Source organism: Cladophialophora carrionii (assembly GCF_000365165.1).
Source record: "Cladophialophora carrionii CBS 160.54 unplaced genomic scaffold supercont1.3, whole genome shotgun sequence".
Lineage (NCBI taxonomy): Eukaryota > Fungi > Ascomycota > Eurotiomycetes > Chaetothyriales > Herpotrichiellaceae > Cladophialophora > Cladophialophora carrionii.
Genome location: NW_008481828.1, coordinates 1,663,810 through 1,682,092, shown reverse-complemented (window position 1 = coordinate 1,682,092; position 18,283 = coordinate 1,663,810). Strand labels below are relative to the sequence as shown.

The following is an 18,283-nucleotide window of genomic DNA, read 5'->3' as shown; positions in this document are numbered from 1 at the left end:
TGTGAGGTGTGAGATGTGAGGTGTGAGATGTGAGGTGTTAAGTGTGAGATACGTGAAATGTGTGAGCGGCACAGAGAGGTTTGGGAAATATGCTGCTGCAACTTACACTCGTGCTCCTGAAGTTAACCACTCCCCAGGCCTCCCCACACGGTAATATCCATCCCTTCATCCTTACACATGGGGACGATGTCCCTCTCGAGATCGCGCTCCGCGGCGGACCATCTCCCCCGATAGACGCTGAAGGGCCGCAGGCCGAGGTGGCGTGCGTACGCGTTGGCCTTGACGACGACCCAGGCCGGCGTGTCGCTGACGCCCAGGTAGAGCACCTTGCGCTGCTGCACGAGGTAGTTGAGGCTCTGCATCAGCTCCTTCACGCCCGTGGTGAAGTCCCAGTAGTGCACGTACAGGAGGTCGAGGTACGAGGTCTGCAGCTTGGCCAGCGACGCCTCGACCGACAAATGCAGCGACTTGGAGCCGTTGCCGCCAAAGTTGCTCTGCTGGAGCCCGGGCTCGCTGAAGACTTTGTACGCCGACGCGAACTTGGAGGTGATGACCATTTCGTCGCGCCGGTGCGGGCCGCGCGATGCCAGCCACTCACCCACCCAGATCTCGGATTGCTCGGCTTGGTAGTTGTTTGCGCTGTGGCATTCTTGATTAGTATTTGTATGCATGAATTCATTGGGGTATAGTGCGAGAGCGCCAGGGTTTGGACAGGGGTCATTGACGAGAGCAGGAGCAAGAGGATACCCACGTACAGGTCGATAAAGTTCCCGCCCATTTCGTAGAAGTGATCCAGCAGCTCAAAGGCCGCTTCCTCGGACATTTCACCCATGGCGTTGGCCCAGGCGTCGCCGATGCTCAATCCCCCCAGGCATAGTGGGCTGACATGCACGCTGGCAGTGGGTGACAAGAGACGGTGCCGTCCGAGGACGCACTTGGGCAGAGGTGCGGTTGGGGTCGCCATTCCGGGTTATGCGACTGAAAGGATCTGTGGTGGTCTCTTCGGGTGTCTGTCTGTCTGTCGTCTTGCCAGTGTACTTCGTGCGAGGCTCCCGGGCTACAGACACCTCTATCCTGTATGGCGCTTTCCGTTGCCTTTGGTCCGAAGCGAGACAGACAGGCTGGCCGTGCAACTTGGCAACACAACTCCCCCGTGCCATCTTATACTGTATGTCTGTGGTCTGCCGTTGTTGACCGTTATGTGCCATTGTTTCCCAACTCGAGTAGTCGGTGGAGCACGTGCCTCGAGGTTTCTTGTCGAAAGGCAGCGTGTTTATCGACAAATGTAGCAGTCGCTAATCGCCATGTGAGTGTTGGGCGGGCCCAGTCAGTGATAAAACATGCTAATCACCGCAGCTCGTAATCTTCGCTCAGACTGTCCCGGCTGTAGGAAACAAGCTCAAGAGCTGCTAAAGTCCGTTGCATACCAGAAATATTGTCTTCAGGAGACACAAGTTCGCCATCAGCATATGGTGAGTGCTTTGAAGCGAAAGTGAAAAGTGCTCAGATTGAGCTGTGTCGCCTAATGTGACTACCTCGTACCATCCCCGCAGTCCCAGGGATGGAGATGAGGCCCATAAGGGGCATTCAGCCTTGTGATGCTTGGCAGAATGCGCGCCGTGCAGCTCCACGAGGCTGTACGGGTTTGCGCACGCAGACAACGGCGACGGTGCACACAAAGAAAGGGAACAGAAACAAAACGGTACCACAACCTCTACTCGAACGGGAGAGGTTTAGATATCATTTGTTTCTGATGGGCTATATCCGGTGGTGGCCGGCCACCGGTCTACTCCCATCTTTGCGGATCCACCGCCGATTTGACTTGTCAAGTATGCAACCATTATGTTATTTCTGTGCCTTTGGATCCACCGCTTATTTCTGTTGTCGGTCGAATAGGAGGAGGACGAGGAGGATGCAGTCGAGGGGGGTTGTTGCTTATTTCGAGCAACTGCAAGATTCGAAGTGGGGAGATGTGTGTCGCACAATTCGTCTCGAACACGCCTTCTAGCCCGGTGCTAGTTTGACCTGTGCCCGAGAAGATGTTGTGACTGAATTTCTCTCTGGAAAATAATATATAGTGAATACTTGTGCCGAGGGATATAACTGGGTGGTGCTGGGGGAGAAGTTGGAATACAGCCAGACCTCAGTGGCTTTGCTGGAGATGGGTCGCATTGGGCTCAGGTGTCTACCACGGTCTGCCTGTCAGATTATGAACCTCGAGAATATCCGGTCATTGTGAGTGGAAATCATGGCGCTCCACGAAAGATCTGCCTCGCGGATGTTGGTGGATGCGCAAAACGTCAATCAAGGAGGACTCAAGAACAGACTGTGCTGGCTCCTGTTGCAGGGTGATCATCTCCACAGTCTAGGCTACGAGGAGTTCTGTGATTGCTAATATTCCCACTTGATACATGATTCCCTGATTTTCACCGGCCGGTAGGCAGTCCTCCGGACACAATAATAAAGCCTAGCCTAGGAACAAGGATACACACGTGTGGAACAACAAAGGTGCACTCGTGAAGTTCCCGGTGTTGTTGAACACGTATAATTCAGACTTCAGCAACTGATCGGCTATGGCTCTGGCGCAATGCGTCGATTGAGCAAGACTGAGGGTCTTACTATCGATATATTCCCGGCGCTGATTGACGGCAATCGCTAACTTTCCCCAGTTGTACAAGCAATGCTCGTTATGGTAGTATTTCTTGTACACCCAAAGATCGTCCCCGCGAAGAAGCATTGCCTTTTGTTCCTCGTACAGCGGCCTTGTCAGATTCCTATCCAGAAACCATTCGCGGTCATTGAAGGGGTCGTATTCGTCGCCTGGCTCGGGAAAGTAACATGCCGCTGGGATCCAGGAATGTTGCATGGGTTCGTACTGGCATCCTCGCAAGCGTGCTTCCGAGTACATACCTTGGGCTTGAACCGGTATGTCGCTGCTCCGCGGAATACTCGTGAGGATCCAAAGTCGAAAATTTTGACCATTCCATCACGGCTGAGGCCAAGGTTTTCGACTTTGATATCCATATGTGCCACTCCGGCAGAATGCATGTAAGTGACGCCGGTGAGGATCTGCGCAAACAGACTGTCGAGAAGCTCCTGCGAGTCCGTCTCACCGTACAGTTCCACCTCGTTGAATTGAACGGGAAGATACTCCATCACTTGGTGCCATCCGCCTTCTTGCCCCTTGTACAGATCATAGGTTTCCACCAAGTTTGGGTGCCACAAGCCGGATGCGATATGATACTCATTCCGTATGTGTGCAAGGTATTCTTGTTCTGTTTCATCCATGTGGCGAACCCCATGGGTTTTCACGGCCACAATGTGACCGGAGGCAGGGTTGATGAATTTCCTTGTCGTCCCCAATGTCCCTTCTGCTATCAGAGTGGATCGCGCTCGATAGGATGTTGGATAGGTCAGATGTCGGTCGAGGATCTTTTGTGAAAGATAATTGTGGCAACTCCATGGCCTGGTCATTGACGATCCCTGAGAATGAAACAACAGCGTAATCGCCAATATGTCCAGCAGAGTCATCAGGAGGGCTTGTCTTGACCAATGCTGCCGCCGCCGTGGATCGACTCTGTCTGACTAGTCGAGTAAAGTGAACGTGAATAAAAGTGTACCAGGCGAAAATATTCTGAAGTAGCGGCTGCCTACCTGTCCAAGAATGGGAAGAGGGAGAACTCTTACCGCCCATCAAGAGTTTTTGAAATGTGATCCTACCCCGGGATGAGAGACTTTCCTTCGTGAGCCTTGCCGAGCTCTGGCGGTCTGATAAGGCTAGCAAAAGCACCTCTCGGGGATCAGGCGCAAGGTGGTGCAAGCTACACTGTACCATTTCAAGGTCTCGGCCTCTCCGCTCCTCGAGAGACACAACCACGAGATGTGCAGTCTTCGACTTCTCAAGCCTATGCAGTTCGAGGAGGGCAGGTCGATGCGCTCTCCGAAACGCATAGACATATATAAAACTCACTCTTGGTCATCAATCAGAGGGAGGCAACAAACAGACACACAGCCGCCTCGCACAACGTGGGATCCAAAGAGTAGAATAAGCATACCACTGGTCGAGATGAAAATCTCAGCCTTTTCCCTTCTCGCATTTGTCTCGGCCTGGGTGGCAGCAACACCTGTGTCGAGCGATGTTACCAGTGACCTGGATACGACACGCAGCGGTGCAGGCATTCCCGGCGGCAGCCATATGGCGTACGTGACCCTCTGCCAGGACTTTCCCAGGGGCTGCGCTGATGGACCGTCGACATAGACGTTACCAGGAACACGACCCTTCGACAGATCCGACGCCAGATCCAGCTGTCGAAGTCCTCGAACCAAGATGCAAGGGGATTTGCATCTCGAGTTGAGGGGCTTTTACGTGAGTGATATTCGGCGGGAACATGCAAGAGCACCACGCTGACGTTCGCCGTGTACAGCTGCTTCAAGAAGCGCGAGGCTCGCCCGAACCAGTTCTCGTTGCAGCTGCTGGACCTGTCCTCTCGCCGCCATCTATGTCCGTCCACTTGAAGTCTTGAGAGATAGGAGGAGCATTGTCATGGCTGGTTGCCTTCATGGAACGGCCGGTCAACGGGTCAGGAACGGCCAAGGGGGTCGAGACGACGCCATTGCTAAGAAGCATCGTCCTGGAAGCAGCAAGGATCTGGTTCAGTTCGTAGCAGGTTCCGACGCATCGCAATATAGCGTTCGGAGTAGTCATTCATTCATTCATTCAGCCTCGTCTACGAAGCAGTGCGGCAGCTTGTATTCAGCCCGGACGCCGCAACGTCAATGCCTTCCGCACCAATTGTCGCCTCCCCTCCCTCCCCCTCCCTCTCCCTCTCCCCGCATCCCCCGCGCCAACCGGCTGTCGGTTCTTTCCTCCATAGAGCAATCAGCCGAGCCATACCGAGTCTGTTCGGGTATAGTCCTGACCTGAAGACTCCGCTGGGTTGGTAATACTCTCGGTCTTCCGTGTCCGCTTCGCGTAGTATATTGGCTTCACGACTTCTGGCTCTGCCGACCCTCTTCTTACTACACTCCGCTTATAAATCCCCGGTCGCCTTTCTCTGGGGTTGTACCAGACCACTCTTTGCGGTTCCCCAACCCGTCCGCATATACGATTTCCGAGCAGGCCGTTCAAAGCCAGTCCGCAAAGCACCCTCCCAAAATGCCTGACACCGTCCAACAGATCTATTCCCGTGGAATCTACCACGCTCTGCCCACCTTTCCACCTCACGTCCGGGACCTGACCGCCATCGTCACGGGCGCAAATGGCATCTCCGGAGCGTACATGCTCCGCGTGCTCGCCCAGTCGCCCACGCGCTGGAAGAGAATCATCTGCCTGTCCCGCCGTCCGCCGCTCGTGCAGGGCGGCCTGCCCAGCAACGCGGAACACATTGCCGTCGACTTCCTCACCTCGCCGGAGGAGATCGCCAAGGTTCTCAAGCACAACGACGTCACCACGGTCGACTACGTCTTCTTCTACAGTTACGTTCAAACGGCCCCGAAGCCGGGCCAGGGCCTCTGGAGCGACGCCGCGGAGATGGCCCGCGTCAACACCCTCCTGCTGACAAACTTCCTGTCCGCGCTCCCGCTGGCCAACCTGACGCCCAAGCGAATCATGCTCCAGACGGGCGCGAAGAACTACGGCGTGCACCTCGGCCCGACGAAACTGCCTCAGGAAGAATCCGACCCGCGCGTCGACCAGTTCGAACCAAACTTCTACTATCCCCAGGAGGACGCTCTTTTCGCGTACTGCCGCTCCCAGGCCGCGGGCTGGAACATCTGCATGCCGGGTCCGATCCTGGGCGCGGTGCCCGACGCGGCGATGAATCTCGCGTTCCCCATGGCCGTGTACGCGGCCGTCACCGCCCATATGAAGGCCGAGCTGGAATTCCCCGGCGACATCGCCTCGTGGCAGAGCTACACCTCCATGTCGAGCAGCATGATGAACGCCTACCAGGAGGAATGGGCCGTGTTGACGCCCGCGGCGGAGAACCAGAAGTTCAACACGTGGGACGACTCCGCCTTCACGTGGGAGGGGTTCTGGCCCCGTCTCGCCGGCTGGTACGGCGTGCGGTGGAAGGGTCCGGACGAAGGCGCAAAGTACGTCGAGAGAGAAACGAGGTTCAATCCGCGCGGCTATGGCGGCAACGGCGTGAGCAGGCGCCGGTTCACGTTTGTCGAGTGGGCTGGGCGCAAGGACGTGGCGGATGCATGGAGGGAGATGGCGCAGAGGGACGGGCTTGTGCAGAAGGAGTTGAAGGAAATGGATATCGAACGAGTGTTTTCATTCCTGGATGGCTCGGTTTGTAGGGCCGCACCGCTTATCTTTTCGTGAGTTCCCCTTCCCATCACGGTCGTGCTGTTATGTCCAGACTGAGGGAGAATCCCAACTGACCAATTGCAATAGAAGTGATAAAGCGCGGAAACTGGGATGGCACGGTTTCGTCGACTCTTCAGAGTCGCTGCTAGAAGTCTTCGACGATTTGGCCAAGTTGAAGATGATTCCTCCGGTGCCCAAAGTGGAGGTGAAATTCAACTAAAGACATCCTGCTGCCAAGCGGATGGGGCAATCCCACAACGGTCTCGAGGGACCCAAGATCAGTCAGTCTAAGCATGCTATGCCCGACCAGCAGCCCTCTCGGCCTCCTCTCTCTCCTTCTTCCGCTTCTTAGCTGCCAGCTCCCTCCGTCTCGACTCCTTCTTGAACCACTCGCTCTCGGGGCCCTTTTTGTTGCCTCTGCGGTCCTGCTCGCGATACATGGGAGCAGAGACACCACCGCCGCTGACGTCCGCCAGCAGGCCAGCTTGCCTGCGGACTTGTGGTTTCTTTGACCGGGCCTTGGCTCCGCCACCGCCTGCGCTGAGGTGACTCCACATGTTGTCTTCAACCTTCTCAATGTCGGCTGCCGTTTCATTCTGGAGCAAAACGTCGGCAAGCAATTCGTTTCTCTCCCGAGAGGTCGAGTATCTCAGGTCTTCCTTGTCCATACCGGCCAGGTGTGTAATGGTCTTGAAGGCATACCCTTGGTCAACCAGGAAAGCTTGTCGCTTCGCACTATACGCCATCTCGGTGGTGTCCTTGGAGACCAGGGAGTAAAAGAATGCATTAAACCCTTCATCATTACGCCGCTTGGCCCGCAAGATCCGCCCCAGTCGTTGTGCTTCCTGACGTCTTGACCCATAGTGCGAGGAGATCTGAATCAAGCATGTTGCTTCGGGCAAGTCGAGGGAAGTATCTCCGATCTTGGAGAGGAAGATGGTGCTGGTTTCGCGGCGTTCATCGTTCTGAAATTTCTGCAAGACCTCGATTCGCTCGTTGTTGCTGGTCTCGCCACAGATGTAATATCTGCCAATGGTTCTTGCGTAGTGCTGGAGCGCATAGAGATTGTCGCTGAATACAATGATCTTGTCGCCTCGTTTTTCATGGTAGTTGATGAGATACTGGCAGACCCGGAATTTCTCGGGGTTCATAATGTAGAACAGTGGCTGCTTCCGCGGGCTCGCATTCTGATATTCTTGATAGAACTCAATCGACATGGGGCACCAGACTTCGGCGCATTGCACTTTCGCAATATGGCCTTGGTCGGCCAATTCCATCCAGTTGGCCTCGTACAGTTTGGGGCCGATGAGGAAATTCAGATCAGTGATTTTGTCGTCTTCACGAAGTAAGGTGGCCGTAAGACCGAGCTTGCAGTGAGCCCGAATGGTTTCGCCCACCCTTCTGAACATCTTCGCGGGGACCACATGCACTTCGTCGAGGAGCATAAGACCCCATTCTTTGCTTTGTATCCAGTCCATCATCTGCTGAGTGTCATGGGCACGCTTCCCACCGGCTGTTATCATCGAATAGGTTGTGACCAGAACTCCTGCTTCTCCTTTGAATCTATACTTGTCGGTTGCGGAAAAGACCGCAATGTCATCTTTCTGGATATCTGACCACTTTTTGAATTCGTTGGACCATTGGTAACTCGACATGGCACTGGTGCAGAGGACGACAATACTCTTTTTTATATGACAGCCTGCTGTGATGCCAACCAGTGTCTTGCCTGCGCCACACGGGAGGACAATGATACCGCTCTTACCACGGCCATTGCCGAACATCTTGCTCAAAGCTTTCTCTTGGTACGGTCGGATCTGGGTTGACGGTTTTAAGTCGATCGCGAGGGACGCATTCTCGAAGTCATTGGCAAAATCGTACTCGGAGATGGCAGGATATCCAATATCTAGGCAGCGCTTGGCCACCTCATCACGTTTGTTCGGGGCAACCTCGAAATTGGTGGCTTCTTTATATGTGTCCTCTTCGTCCTCTTCGTCTCTGAGCGCCGCAATCATTGCCTCGTTCTCATTCGGAGGGTTGTCGCGGGGCATCTCCACATTGTTTTGTCCAGCTTGTGTCATGCCCTTGGCATTGCTGGTGCCTTGGATGACAGTCGCCTTGGTCTGGATGACACCGGTCTGAACATCAGTGCCGACGGCTTTACAAGGTCCGATGATGGGGTCTCTCAATAGCATATCGACGATACTGCGCTCATCCGACTCAACATAGAATTTGTTGTTCCGTAGCACTAGGCGGACTTTGCCATAAGTTTTGGTATGTCTGTTGATGAATTCGATCACGCTTTCAGGCACTTGGGTCTTCGACAGCTTCTCGAGCGCACGTATGATATCTTCGCCGCGGAGACCTACCGATAGGGCTGCATAGAGACTGTGCTCTGTGAACCGATATTCGTGAAGATATGTTGGTCTCGACTGAGGCTCGGCAATTGTGGTAAGTAAGTCTGTGGCCTGCGAAGCCAGCGGAGAGAAACTCTCCAGCGTGATCTTGGGGCCCTTCTTTGATCCTGCGGAGACATTTGGGTCGATCCACAGTGGCCGATTGTCATGATCTGCTTTCAATGACAGCCACGAGAAGTCCTTTTCACCAAAGATTGATGGCCTATATTTCTGCTTTGTGCCTTGGAAGGAGCTGAAGTCTAGTCTTGCTCTGGCCTTCCTAATGTGCTCTTTCTCGCTGTCACTCGCGTCATCCTGCGAGCGCCCGTCGGAGCCTTCGAAGTACTCATCGTCACTGTCGAGGCTAACGGGCGTGGAGGCGGCGGGGGTGGAGCGCTTTGAGGATCGACCGCTGGCGACGTCTCCCAGTGCCTTCCGCTTTAGTGACATGCCACCGAGGTGCGGCGGCAGAGACCTCGTGAAAGTACGAGATTACAAGCCGGTGACAGTACCGGGGCGCTAAGCGAGGGACAGACGAGCTGGATATGGAGAGGCGACAGCATGAAAGAGGACTCTGGAAGTTGTGACACAAAGGTTCAAGAAGATTCACTGCCACCGCTTGGTGCTGCCTGCGTGGAAGAAAGTAATACCGTTCCGTGGATCGCCACGGCGGCGCGTTTGCTCCCTAGCGCAAGACGTCACTCCGCACCGAAAGTTGCTTTCTCAAACTGATCTCCAAGAGCACTCAGCCCTCTGCACCTCATTAACTGTCTCCTGCTTCTTGACCTGCACAACTGTCCGCGTTGTAAAGGCAGACTCTTTATTATTCGGGACTGACAACAAGCAAGCTTTGCGATAGTCCAGTTCTGTGCCGAAAGGTAATCGGCACTTACCGAAGATGAATACTGTAAGCTCTCGTCTGGTGCAATGATGGACGTGAACGGCTAAAGTTGTGGTGCAGATTAGATCAACTTGGTGAGGACCCTTAGTTGCATGCAATGTCGGTCTATTTGACGATTGCTTCATCTCACGACGGCTACGAGTCGGACCTTTCGCTAACGGGCCGCTGTGGACAGGATCGGCTGGGGTGTTCTGTGCGTCGCTGGTGGAGGCGCATACTACTTTGCAAAGAGATCTATCAATGCGGACCGAGCTGCGCGATTTGAAGCGGAACAGCAGAAAAAGTATCGACAGCAACGCTATGAAGACAAACAGTACTCGTTCAACAACGCCCCTGCTACGTCCACATCGAAAGCAAGAACGAAAGATCAGGCGGACCCGTTTACTGGCACGCACAGTACGAAAGGGCTGGATCATGCGGGTAGTCCGAGCAGCGAGATAAGTGAGGATGCGGCACCGGTCGGCCATGCGCCTGTAGACGGCGAGCAGAGAGTGCGCGAGAAGAGCAAGTACGAAGCTGCAGAGCCGTTCAGAAGCAAGAAAGGTGACCGCTTAAGCTGAGCAAAGGAAACAGAACAGGACGATTGTGTTCTTTATGGGCGGTATATCGCGTATCGGCTGTTGTTGATGCGGTCCTTTGCTGTGTACAAACACCCCTGGCGCCAGGCTCTAATGCAGTGCCTGGCCCATTTCTCTAAAATGCTCCTGTTGTACTGGAATTTACGACTCCAAGACGATGGGTATTTCGCTGATAACTCCCCTCCAAACAATCCATTGCAGGACGAACATCCACAATCCTTTAACGCCGACACCATGCTGACTGATTCTTCTTTATTCATTATGCCCATCTTGGTCATGCGTGGCAGCAAAGTGGTGCATAATGCTTCCGAGAAGCATTAGGATGTCCGGATTCACGCTCTCTTTTCGACTCGATCGCAGGAGGGACAAATGGAAGAATGACTGCCGATGTGATTATTGTGCCGGCAACGGCAGATTGCAGTTTGGTCGCTGGTTTCGGTGCTTGGGCAGAGAAATGGCGGACCGCAGTCTGGGTAAGGGTACTCGTGACTGCGCCGGCGAGACTCATGGCTGTAGAATGATTGCTGTATGTTGCAGAGAGTGGGTTGTAACCGAAGTTTCTAGGCGTCTAGTGGCCGGCTCTTGTCGACTAAAGCTGCGGTGAGGTGCGGGGAAATGCGTCTTGCGAGGATGTAGAGAGTGCTCTGAGAATTGTCAACGGAGCCGCCGAAGAGAAGCAGGGAGGGCAGGACGGAGGAGGCACAAAGTTAAGAAGTAGTCCGTTGTCACACGATGTGGGATGAAAAGGCGTCAGGAGTTGGAGACAATGCCCTGCTGTTGGGCCTTTGAATCGGATCAGGCACAAACAGGCGCGGTGGGATTTGGAGATGCCGGCGATTGCGTGCTGAGAAATGGGAATGTGGTGGGTGGGTGGCCACTATAACTGCCAGGAACGAACCGCGAGGGCGGCTCAGAAGTTGGCCAGCTGTGGTTACACTTGACAGATGCCTAGTGGCCTGAGATTCGTACTGTGGTCCTGTGTATACGGCAAATACTGGATTTGTGCACCGTTGGTAATATGGAAGTGGGCGCTTCATAAAGTAGAGTTGCGCGATTCCGCCGAAACGTCAGAGACCAAGACCCGGAAACGGTTCATCGTTGAAGGTCCGATGTATACGCGGAATTCTTGCCGGGGTCACTCACCTGACATAGCATGCGACGAGCACTCGGACGGTTACAATTACACCGGCCAAAAGCGATCACCCTGACTTGGACCGATATACACAGTACACAGTACCAAGTACGAGGTGCTACTGCGGTACTTGTTTGTAGCCCCATGGAAAATGAAAGAAGCATGTGCGAAGCCGTGCCGATGACCCGAGATAAGGCTTGGCGCCCGGGGTACGTCTGGTCACTTGAATGCTCCTCCGTACTTTGCTGTGGCTTTCTTGGCTTTGTGGCTGAGCCTCCAGCCTCTCACGTGCCTCTCCAGACTGCGATCTTCCTCCGCAGGTCACAATTGCATCTCCAGTCGGCGAAACAAATCCAAGATCTCGGAGACCGAGTTGATCTCAGGAAATCATGTCATAGACATTCACCCCCGTTGAATCTAATGTATATTGGCAATGTCTGCGCACATCTCGATCGCCAAAGCCTCTTTCAGCGCATCACTTCTGCGACCGGACGTGACGAAAGTGTCCCGCGACGACCTCTTCGTTTTCCACGATGCCTTCGAGGCCATGCTCACCATATGCTCGAGTCACAATGTACAGGTCTGAGGAACTCAAAGTCACTGTATGCTCTGGAGGCGGATTGACTGAAGAACTATAGACGTGCAAACAATGGCTGTTGGAGAATGTCGTCGTCTCAACAGGGAGGACAACAGCCCTTGGGAAGTACCTAGTCACTCTGTCCAGGCACTTTGCCAACCAAGACGATGAAACCACCCAGACGAACCTATCCTGCCGACAACGGCTTCATATTCTCTACCTTGTCAATGACCTCCTCCACCACGGCAAATATCACGCGCACGACCAAAGCGTGCAAAGCACCTTGACACAGTCTCTGCAGCCCTTTGTGGTTGAGCTCGTCAGACTCAGTGCGTCTAAGTCGGGATCTCACGTCGCCAGGCGCCTATCGGATGTGATCGATATCTGGGGAGAAGAACAGTATTTTGTGCAAGAAATCATCACGCAATTGCAAGGTGCATTGACTGGCACAACCCAAGAAACAGCGCCTGGAACAGAACCGACAACGCAAGCAAAGGAAACACCCTATGTTCTTCCACCAACACACGGAGACCCCTCATCGCCCTATTTCGATCTTCCTGCGGGCAATCTCATGCGGCACATTGTCCCGAACAGCTCCCAGCCAATGAGGGTTGACGAAATACGGGCTTTGCAACTCTCAGCTGGTCCGGCGGACGATAGCCTGGTGAATGCGCTGAAGGACTTCCTCAAGGACGTCGACGGCATTAAGCGGTCTTTTTCGAAACTGGAAGAAGCAGGCCTCTCCCCTGAGTTGGACGAACTGGGCCAAATCTCATACCATGACGAGGCCGGTGACTTGGTCGGCGACACGTACTATGGATGGTCGAGGGCATTTTGTGAAAAAATGAAGAAGCGTGGCAGACGTGGGTCCGAGGGGTCTTCTCAGCGCTCAAGATCCAGAAGCACTCGCAGCCGAAGCATCACCCCTCGAAAGCGTAGACGGCGCAGTAATTCCAGTCGTGGACGGTCTCGATCATCGGGCTCTTACAGCAGGTCTCTTTCCAGACCTAGATATGATGGGCAACAGAAGACAGGAAGCCGGAACGGAAGTCATTCACGCTCAAGAAGTGGTTCGTATTCCCCGCAGTACACCCCAGAGCCAGTGCACGCTCTGAGAAGTGAGCGGGCGAGGACGAATGTCAGTTCAGGCCTTCCCCCAGTCGCCTCACCACCAAACCTTCCGCCGCCCGCAGCAGCACCTCCAGCATCAATCGGCGTGCCGTTCCCAATTCTCCCATTCGCGCCTCCAGGCGTATCCGTGCCACCGCCACGACCACCTCGCTGGGTTGGGCCGTGGCCACCCCCTCCTCCGCCTCAGTTTTCTCAGGGGCTTGCAGGCTACCAAAACCTGGCGTTTCCACCTCCCCCGCCGCCCAATATCCCCTACCCGCCTGCGAGTTGGCCTGCCTACCCCAATGTGCCGCCTGGGCAGAATCACCACTATGCTGGGGGCCGGCAATAAGATGTCGGAAACTAGTTCATTCAATGGATGTCGAGGACTAACATTGAAGACCCCGTCTGGTCTCGCGCACGGCGCAACCTACAATTTGACAAGCACATACGAGTACCAATCGTCCTCAAAACATGAGATGCTCCAAGCATTCTGTCGCCTGGTTCCCTGCGAGTGCCCAGTAGGTGCTGCGATTTGCGCTGCAGGCCTGCCCCAGTCGCAGGCCCCGCACGAGTTCGATGATTCAAGTCAGCTGCCGCACTCCAAACAATGCCTGGGCCACCACGATGCCAATCCAGTGATTGGATGTACTCGTGCACCTAGCATCTTCCAGTACGTCTTATCATGTCGATCGCCTGGCTTCGTCGATTATGGACTCCCTGAATCGAGAACAGCTCGGATTGGAACATGGTTTGCCGCCTATCCAGCATGGTCGTACCCAGCACTCGTGCAGTGATAATGTAGAGGGCTATTTCGTGGCGTGGCGGACTCCATCCCGAACCACCCCGAGTAAGTTCTGGCCCTCATTTGCCTGGGCAGAAGAATAACAACATCAGCACTGGCAGATGAATAGCCCTCACTGCCTACTTTCGAAAAGAAACGCTTTTAATGTCAGCCCCTATGTCACCCACACCATCCCAGATGACTCCGACGTCCAGCTGCCAGACGGATAATGGTTCCATTTATGCATTGAGCATTTGCTGGACAGCCGAGCAGTCAAAAGCTGTTGAGGTTACCTCAAATCTGATGGCCCCTGGTGCTCCTCTACAGACTGCCGTGCAGTTCAAATCAATTCGTATGGTGGACTGGATGAGCTTGTGCGAGTATCATGCGGTGAACTTCCTGCGTGGCCAGAACCACAATTAAAATAGTCGGTGCTCTTGCCGTTTCAGGGTCCTGCCTGCTCTCGACTTTAAGGTGCGGGTGGCTTGGCTTGGCATACGCAAGGCTGCACCTGCTCCACCTTTGGGCTGGATCGACGTCATAGCTGCGCCCCGGACCAACCATGGCTCTCTGGCAGAGACTGGCTATTCGATGCGGCCTTCCTGCCAATGCACCCCATAACATCTGACTTTTTAGAGACGACTACCACCAATTCACGGCACGAGCAGCCTTGCCAGAGAGGGAGGGAGTCGAAGTACCATGCTATGGACAGCGGACCTTCGTGCGATGCTTGCACAGTCTCGAACTGCATGGTGCGTGACCGGACCCTACGCTTGCCGCTCCCAGTGTTTGCCAGAGCTACTCCCCCACCCGCCGATCGCTGGCAACACGGCTCCCATGCTTATCTTCAGCGTCTGAGCATGAGAATCCCATGTTTGTCCAGCAGAAAACCGTTGCGTCTAGAGCCTCCTCTCTATCCACATTTGAGCTTGCAACCTATCAAGCGGGAGATGCGATCATGCTGCATTGTCTCGAACTACCAGACCCTGAGGGACACAACACGCCTCCAGTGATCGGCAGGGTCGTGCTCCACCAGTTGACGGCCTCATAACGGTTCGTCATTCGCTCAATCCCCACGTTGGCCTCGAAGATCTGTATTTTGTATGGTAATCGAGGGCTCAGTCTTGCCGTCTGATCGTCGCTTCTCTCACATCTGGTTCGCTAGGTGGCTTTTCGGCGTCGGCTGACTGACGGCAACATGCATGACCTTTCCTGGCGTCTCACAGCTGTTACTGGTCTGCCTACGCCATCTCTTCGCCTCCAGGCTTTGGGACTACCTCTCCCGTAACTCGCGCTCATACTTGCTGCCGTCTCCCCCATAGTCCTAAGAATTTCAGCCTGGTATGGAGGATCATCGCAGACAGATATATAACCACGGCGTCCATTTCTCCCCCTTTCAAATCATTCCCCATCCCTTCCAACAGCAATATTCGTGGTCACGACTTGGGCAGATCCCATCAACGCAAATTCCTTTCTTGAAACCAAAGGATTAATATATTCTCATCCTCCCAACATCTGAGTCTTCGTCACCAAATATGCCTGCCGCCGTCGAATATCTCACTTCTCCTCAACATGAGGCCCTCGACTATGAGTCAGATCCCATTGCCGCCATGACTTCATATTCTCGCATGATGCATAGCCATACCAAGTCACAAATGGACGCTGCTACGCGGTCAGCACGCCGACGAAGCAGCAGTTCGTCCACTGGGGTTAACGCACACGCCAACACCGGATTGTCGAAACAGAGCACCCACAGCAGCAATTCATCTCGATCATCCTTTTAGACGCCATCATCCCAGCATCCTCTGAGCGTTAGATTAATGAAATCTCAGTCGACATTTCGACGGTCATGCGACTCGACAGTGCTCTCCATCGGGCGGAAACGGGTTTTCAAAGCGTCCTTTGGGCACGGGTGCCACGTAAAAAGTTCTGTTCGTACGCTGCGGGTAGTGCCCGGATTTGCGATATGATCTACTTTTGCCGGGCATGGTTCTATGTACTTTGCCCACAGTCTTAGCTCGTGAGCAATGCACTTGCGTTATGACAACCTCGGCTTTACTTTTGGGCCAGGAGCATAAGCATTTAGATGGCGCATATACTTGTGTGTATTGGGGTTCTGGCGGAGTGGGCGAGCTTGTGCTGTTACTCAGTGATGAATCAAATTTAAAATTTCCCATCATCGGGTACATATGATGCTCAAGACCTTCCTAAGCCTATACTCGTATTTGTTCCTGTGAATTACAGTCACCATATTCCCTAGGAACCATCGCTTTGGTGAGGAAGCTTAGGAAGTAGAGGAGCAACTTCCAAGGGGCGGGCGAGTCGTAACGGCTACAAAGGGTAATCGGCAACACCAAGAAAGCACCACGGGATTGGGTAAGAGTACTCATACCTCGTAGTGCTTATCCAATTTCTCCGAGGTCAAACACTCGGCTGGGTGTTTTCTCGGGTGTGCAAAGGTCGCGGTTGGGCAACAGCCTCGCAGATCGCTTGCATCATTCCCCCTTCCCTCTGCGCACCAGGAGCACGTCATACCTGATGCGCACGGGTGGAATGTGTTTTGCCACCCGCTCTCCAGACATCTGTTCTCCACATGCTCATCGTCAGTTCGGTTGTGTGTGTGATGGATCTAGCATTGGCGTCACAGCTCGCCTGGCTCACCTTCATGGTATGTCATCATGGGAAAGTGAAATCAGAGATGGGACATTGTGATTGTCCGATGGGGGACCCTCACGTCTCGGCTCCTGACGAGCGTTCTCGACACATCGACGATGCCTGGAACCAGTAAGCTGCCCCTTAATGCTCGTGGTGTTGACGATACCCACTGTACCTAGCACAGTGTGACGTTGCGGGCCGTGAGAGATCGAGGCGGGAGACGGGCACCAGAGGCACTGAGGCCACGCCTGGCAAATCATGTATGACGGCCATCGTTTGCCTTTCTGAACGAGCCCCCGGAGAGGGGCTGCTGCACATCACCTCCCGCACGCCCCGTTTGCGATGATGCCAATTTCGAACTGATTCTTTGACTCAAGATGCACAAGGTGACAGGTAACCTGACCTAGTTTCACCAGCACCAGCACCAGCACCAGTTAAGGGAAGTTCGTTGTTCAAGAGACTCCTAGTGTGAGTTACCTACGCAAAGCACACATTAGTAATGCCCCCAGGCGTCGTGCTTCGATCGCAGGCGTCCACGAACGAACATTGGATCCTAATTCTGCTCAGAAAGAGCATGACAGCATCCCGTCCCCTGCGCGATGCTCGCACGGTCCAGATCGAGATCGTGCTCGATGGTCGCCACTATGACCCCTCAACATCACTTGCACCCTTTCCGCCATTGGAGGGTATGAAGCAGAACAGCCAGGGACAAAACCCTCGCTGGCAACTGTCATCATGTCAGGGGGTCTTCGCAGGGTACTCGTACGAGTGCTCACACTTTCTATGTAATCTCCGCCTTCTCTCGATGCAGTAATTGATCACTGGCTGGCCCCCCGATGGCCCTGCGCAGCTGTGCTCGGGCGATCGTTTGTGACAAGGTGTTGAAGTGCTGGTCAGACTCACCGACACTTCCCATGTACTCGTACGAGTATCCATCAATTCATTGAAAGAGCGTACCGCCCTTGAACTGAGCCGTTCTCGTGTGAGGACCCTGGCGACAAACATTCATAACATGCTCGATATTGCAACGGGCTTGTGACGGAGCCATCACTCCAAGTGATCGTCAGCCATCCCGTTAGCTTGCGAGCGAGGGTGTTGTGGTGAATGACGGTTGCCAACACGGGAGTGGAGATGGCTCAGTCAAAGCCAAAGGCCGTCATCGCCTATGGAGAGGTGGTCAGGCCTCGCGCTCGAGTTCGATTATCGTGGACATCAATATCGCTGACGCCGAAACAAATCGGCCGACTAGTCGCCGCCATGACTATGTCTTCGCGATACTTTATGATGGACTTTGCACAAAAATGTATCAGCATTGCCGTTGGCGGCTTCCACCATGGACGTGTCCTGGTGACCCTCTCGGTGGTGTCAGTCACTGCACCATAGTTGACACGGGGATATTCAGCCAGACCGCTTGAACTTTTCGACTTTGAAGAGATTACCATTTACTGTCACTCACCCCTTTGCTAACGAAAGCTTCTTCGACACTGAAGGCTCCGGGTCGATCCATGGTGTCCTCTCACTTACATCTGACGCATTCCCTGTCCCGCGCCAGCCTCGGACTTTCTTCAGGTCGGGGGATCGAAAACTGGCGAAATTTGTCTAGCATCAGGCGTTGGCTGTCGATGGGCAATAGCGACTTATTGTCTCCCAGTAATCAACCGGCGGAGGAGCTTCTCTAGGCGACCTGTACTTTGCAGCCGCCAAACAGGAACTGCCTGGCTATCGGGAGGTCGAGACCATCTTCCTGTATAGGCGCTTCATAGCGGCGAATTGCTCGCGGACGCTCGTGATAAATATTTCATCGATAATTCGCAAACTTCATTCCGACAGACCTGACAAC

The 18,283-nt window shown here is 54.2% G+C and overlaps 6 protein-coding genes across 6 annotated transcripts; 3 read left to right on the top strand and 3 right to left on the bottom strand.

The window, feature by feature from the left end:
• Nucleotides 1-122: 122 nt before the first annotated feature.
• On the bottom strand, nucleotides 123-964 carry G647_04001 (uncharacterized protein; the record flags this gene model as incomplete). Its single annotated transcript, XM_008728346.1, has 2 exons — nucleotides 123-639; nucleotides 756-964. 2 exons carry the CDS (start codon nucleotides 962-964, stop codon nucleotides 123-125), a joined length of 726 nt encoding a protein of 241 aa, XP_008726568.1.
• Nucleotides 965-2,467: 1,503 nt separating this feature from the next.
• On the bottom strand, nucleotides 2,468-3,288 carry G647_04000 (uncharacterized protein; the record flags this gene model as incomplete). Its single annotated transcript, XM_008728345.1, has 2 exons — nucleotides 2,468-2,875; nucleotides 2,911-3,288. 2 exons carry the CDS (start codon nucleotides 3,286-3,288, stop codon nucleotides 2,468-2,470), a joined length of 786 nt encoding a protein of 261 aa, XP_008726567.1.
• Nucleotides 3,289-5,155: 1,867 nt separating this feature from the next.
• Nucleotides 5,156-6,533, top strand: G647_03999 (uncharacterized protein; the record flags this gene model as incomplete). Its single annotated transcript, XM_008728344.1, has 2 exons — nucleotides 5,156-6,324; nucleotides 6,401-6,533. The coding sequence occupies 2 exons, from the start codon at nucleotides 5,156-5,158 to the stop codon at nucleotides 6,531-6,533; spliced, it is 1,302 nt and encodes a 433-aa protein (XP_008726566.1).
• A 76-nt stretch (nucleotides 6,534-6,609) lies between these two features.
• G647_03998 (uncharacterized protein) lies at nucleotides 6,610-9,156 on the bottom strand (the record flags this gene model as incomplete). The annotated part of the gene is made up of 1 exon (XM_008728343.1): nucleotides 6,610-9,156. The coding sequence occupies one exon, from the start codon at nucleotides 9,154-9,156 to the stop codon at nucleotides 6,610-6,612; it is 2,547 nt and encodes an 848-aa protein (XP_008726565.1).
• A 548-nt stretch (nucleotides 9,157-9,704) lies between these two features.
• On the top strand, nucleotides 9,705-10,167 carry G647_03997 (uncharacterized protein; the record flags this gene model as incomplete). The annotated part of the gene is made up of 2 exons (XM_008728342.1): nucleotides 9,705-9,748; nucleotides 9,783-10,167. 2 exons carry the CDS (start codon nucleotides 9,705-9,707, stop codon nucleotides 10,165-10,167), a joined length of 429 nt encoding a protein of 142 aa, XP_008726564.1.
• A 1,583-nt stretch (nucleotides 10,168-11,750) lies between these two features.
• G647_03996 (uncharacterized protein) lies at nucleotides 11,751-13,356 on the top strand (the record flags this gene model as incomplete). The annotated part of the gene is made up of 2 exons (XM_008728341.1): nucleotides 11,751-11,897; nucleotides 11,956-13,356. 2 exons carry the CDS (start codon nucleotides 11,751-11,753, stop codon nucleotides 13,354-13,356), a joined length of 1,548 nt encoding a protein of 515 aa, XP_008726563.1.
• Nucleotides 13,357-18,283: the final 4,927 nt, after the last annotated feature.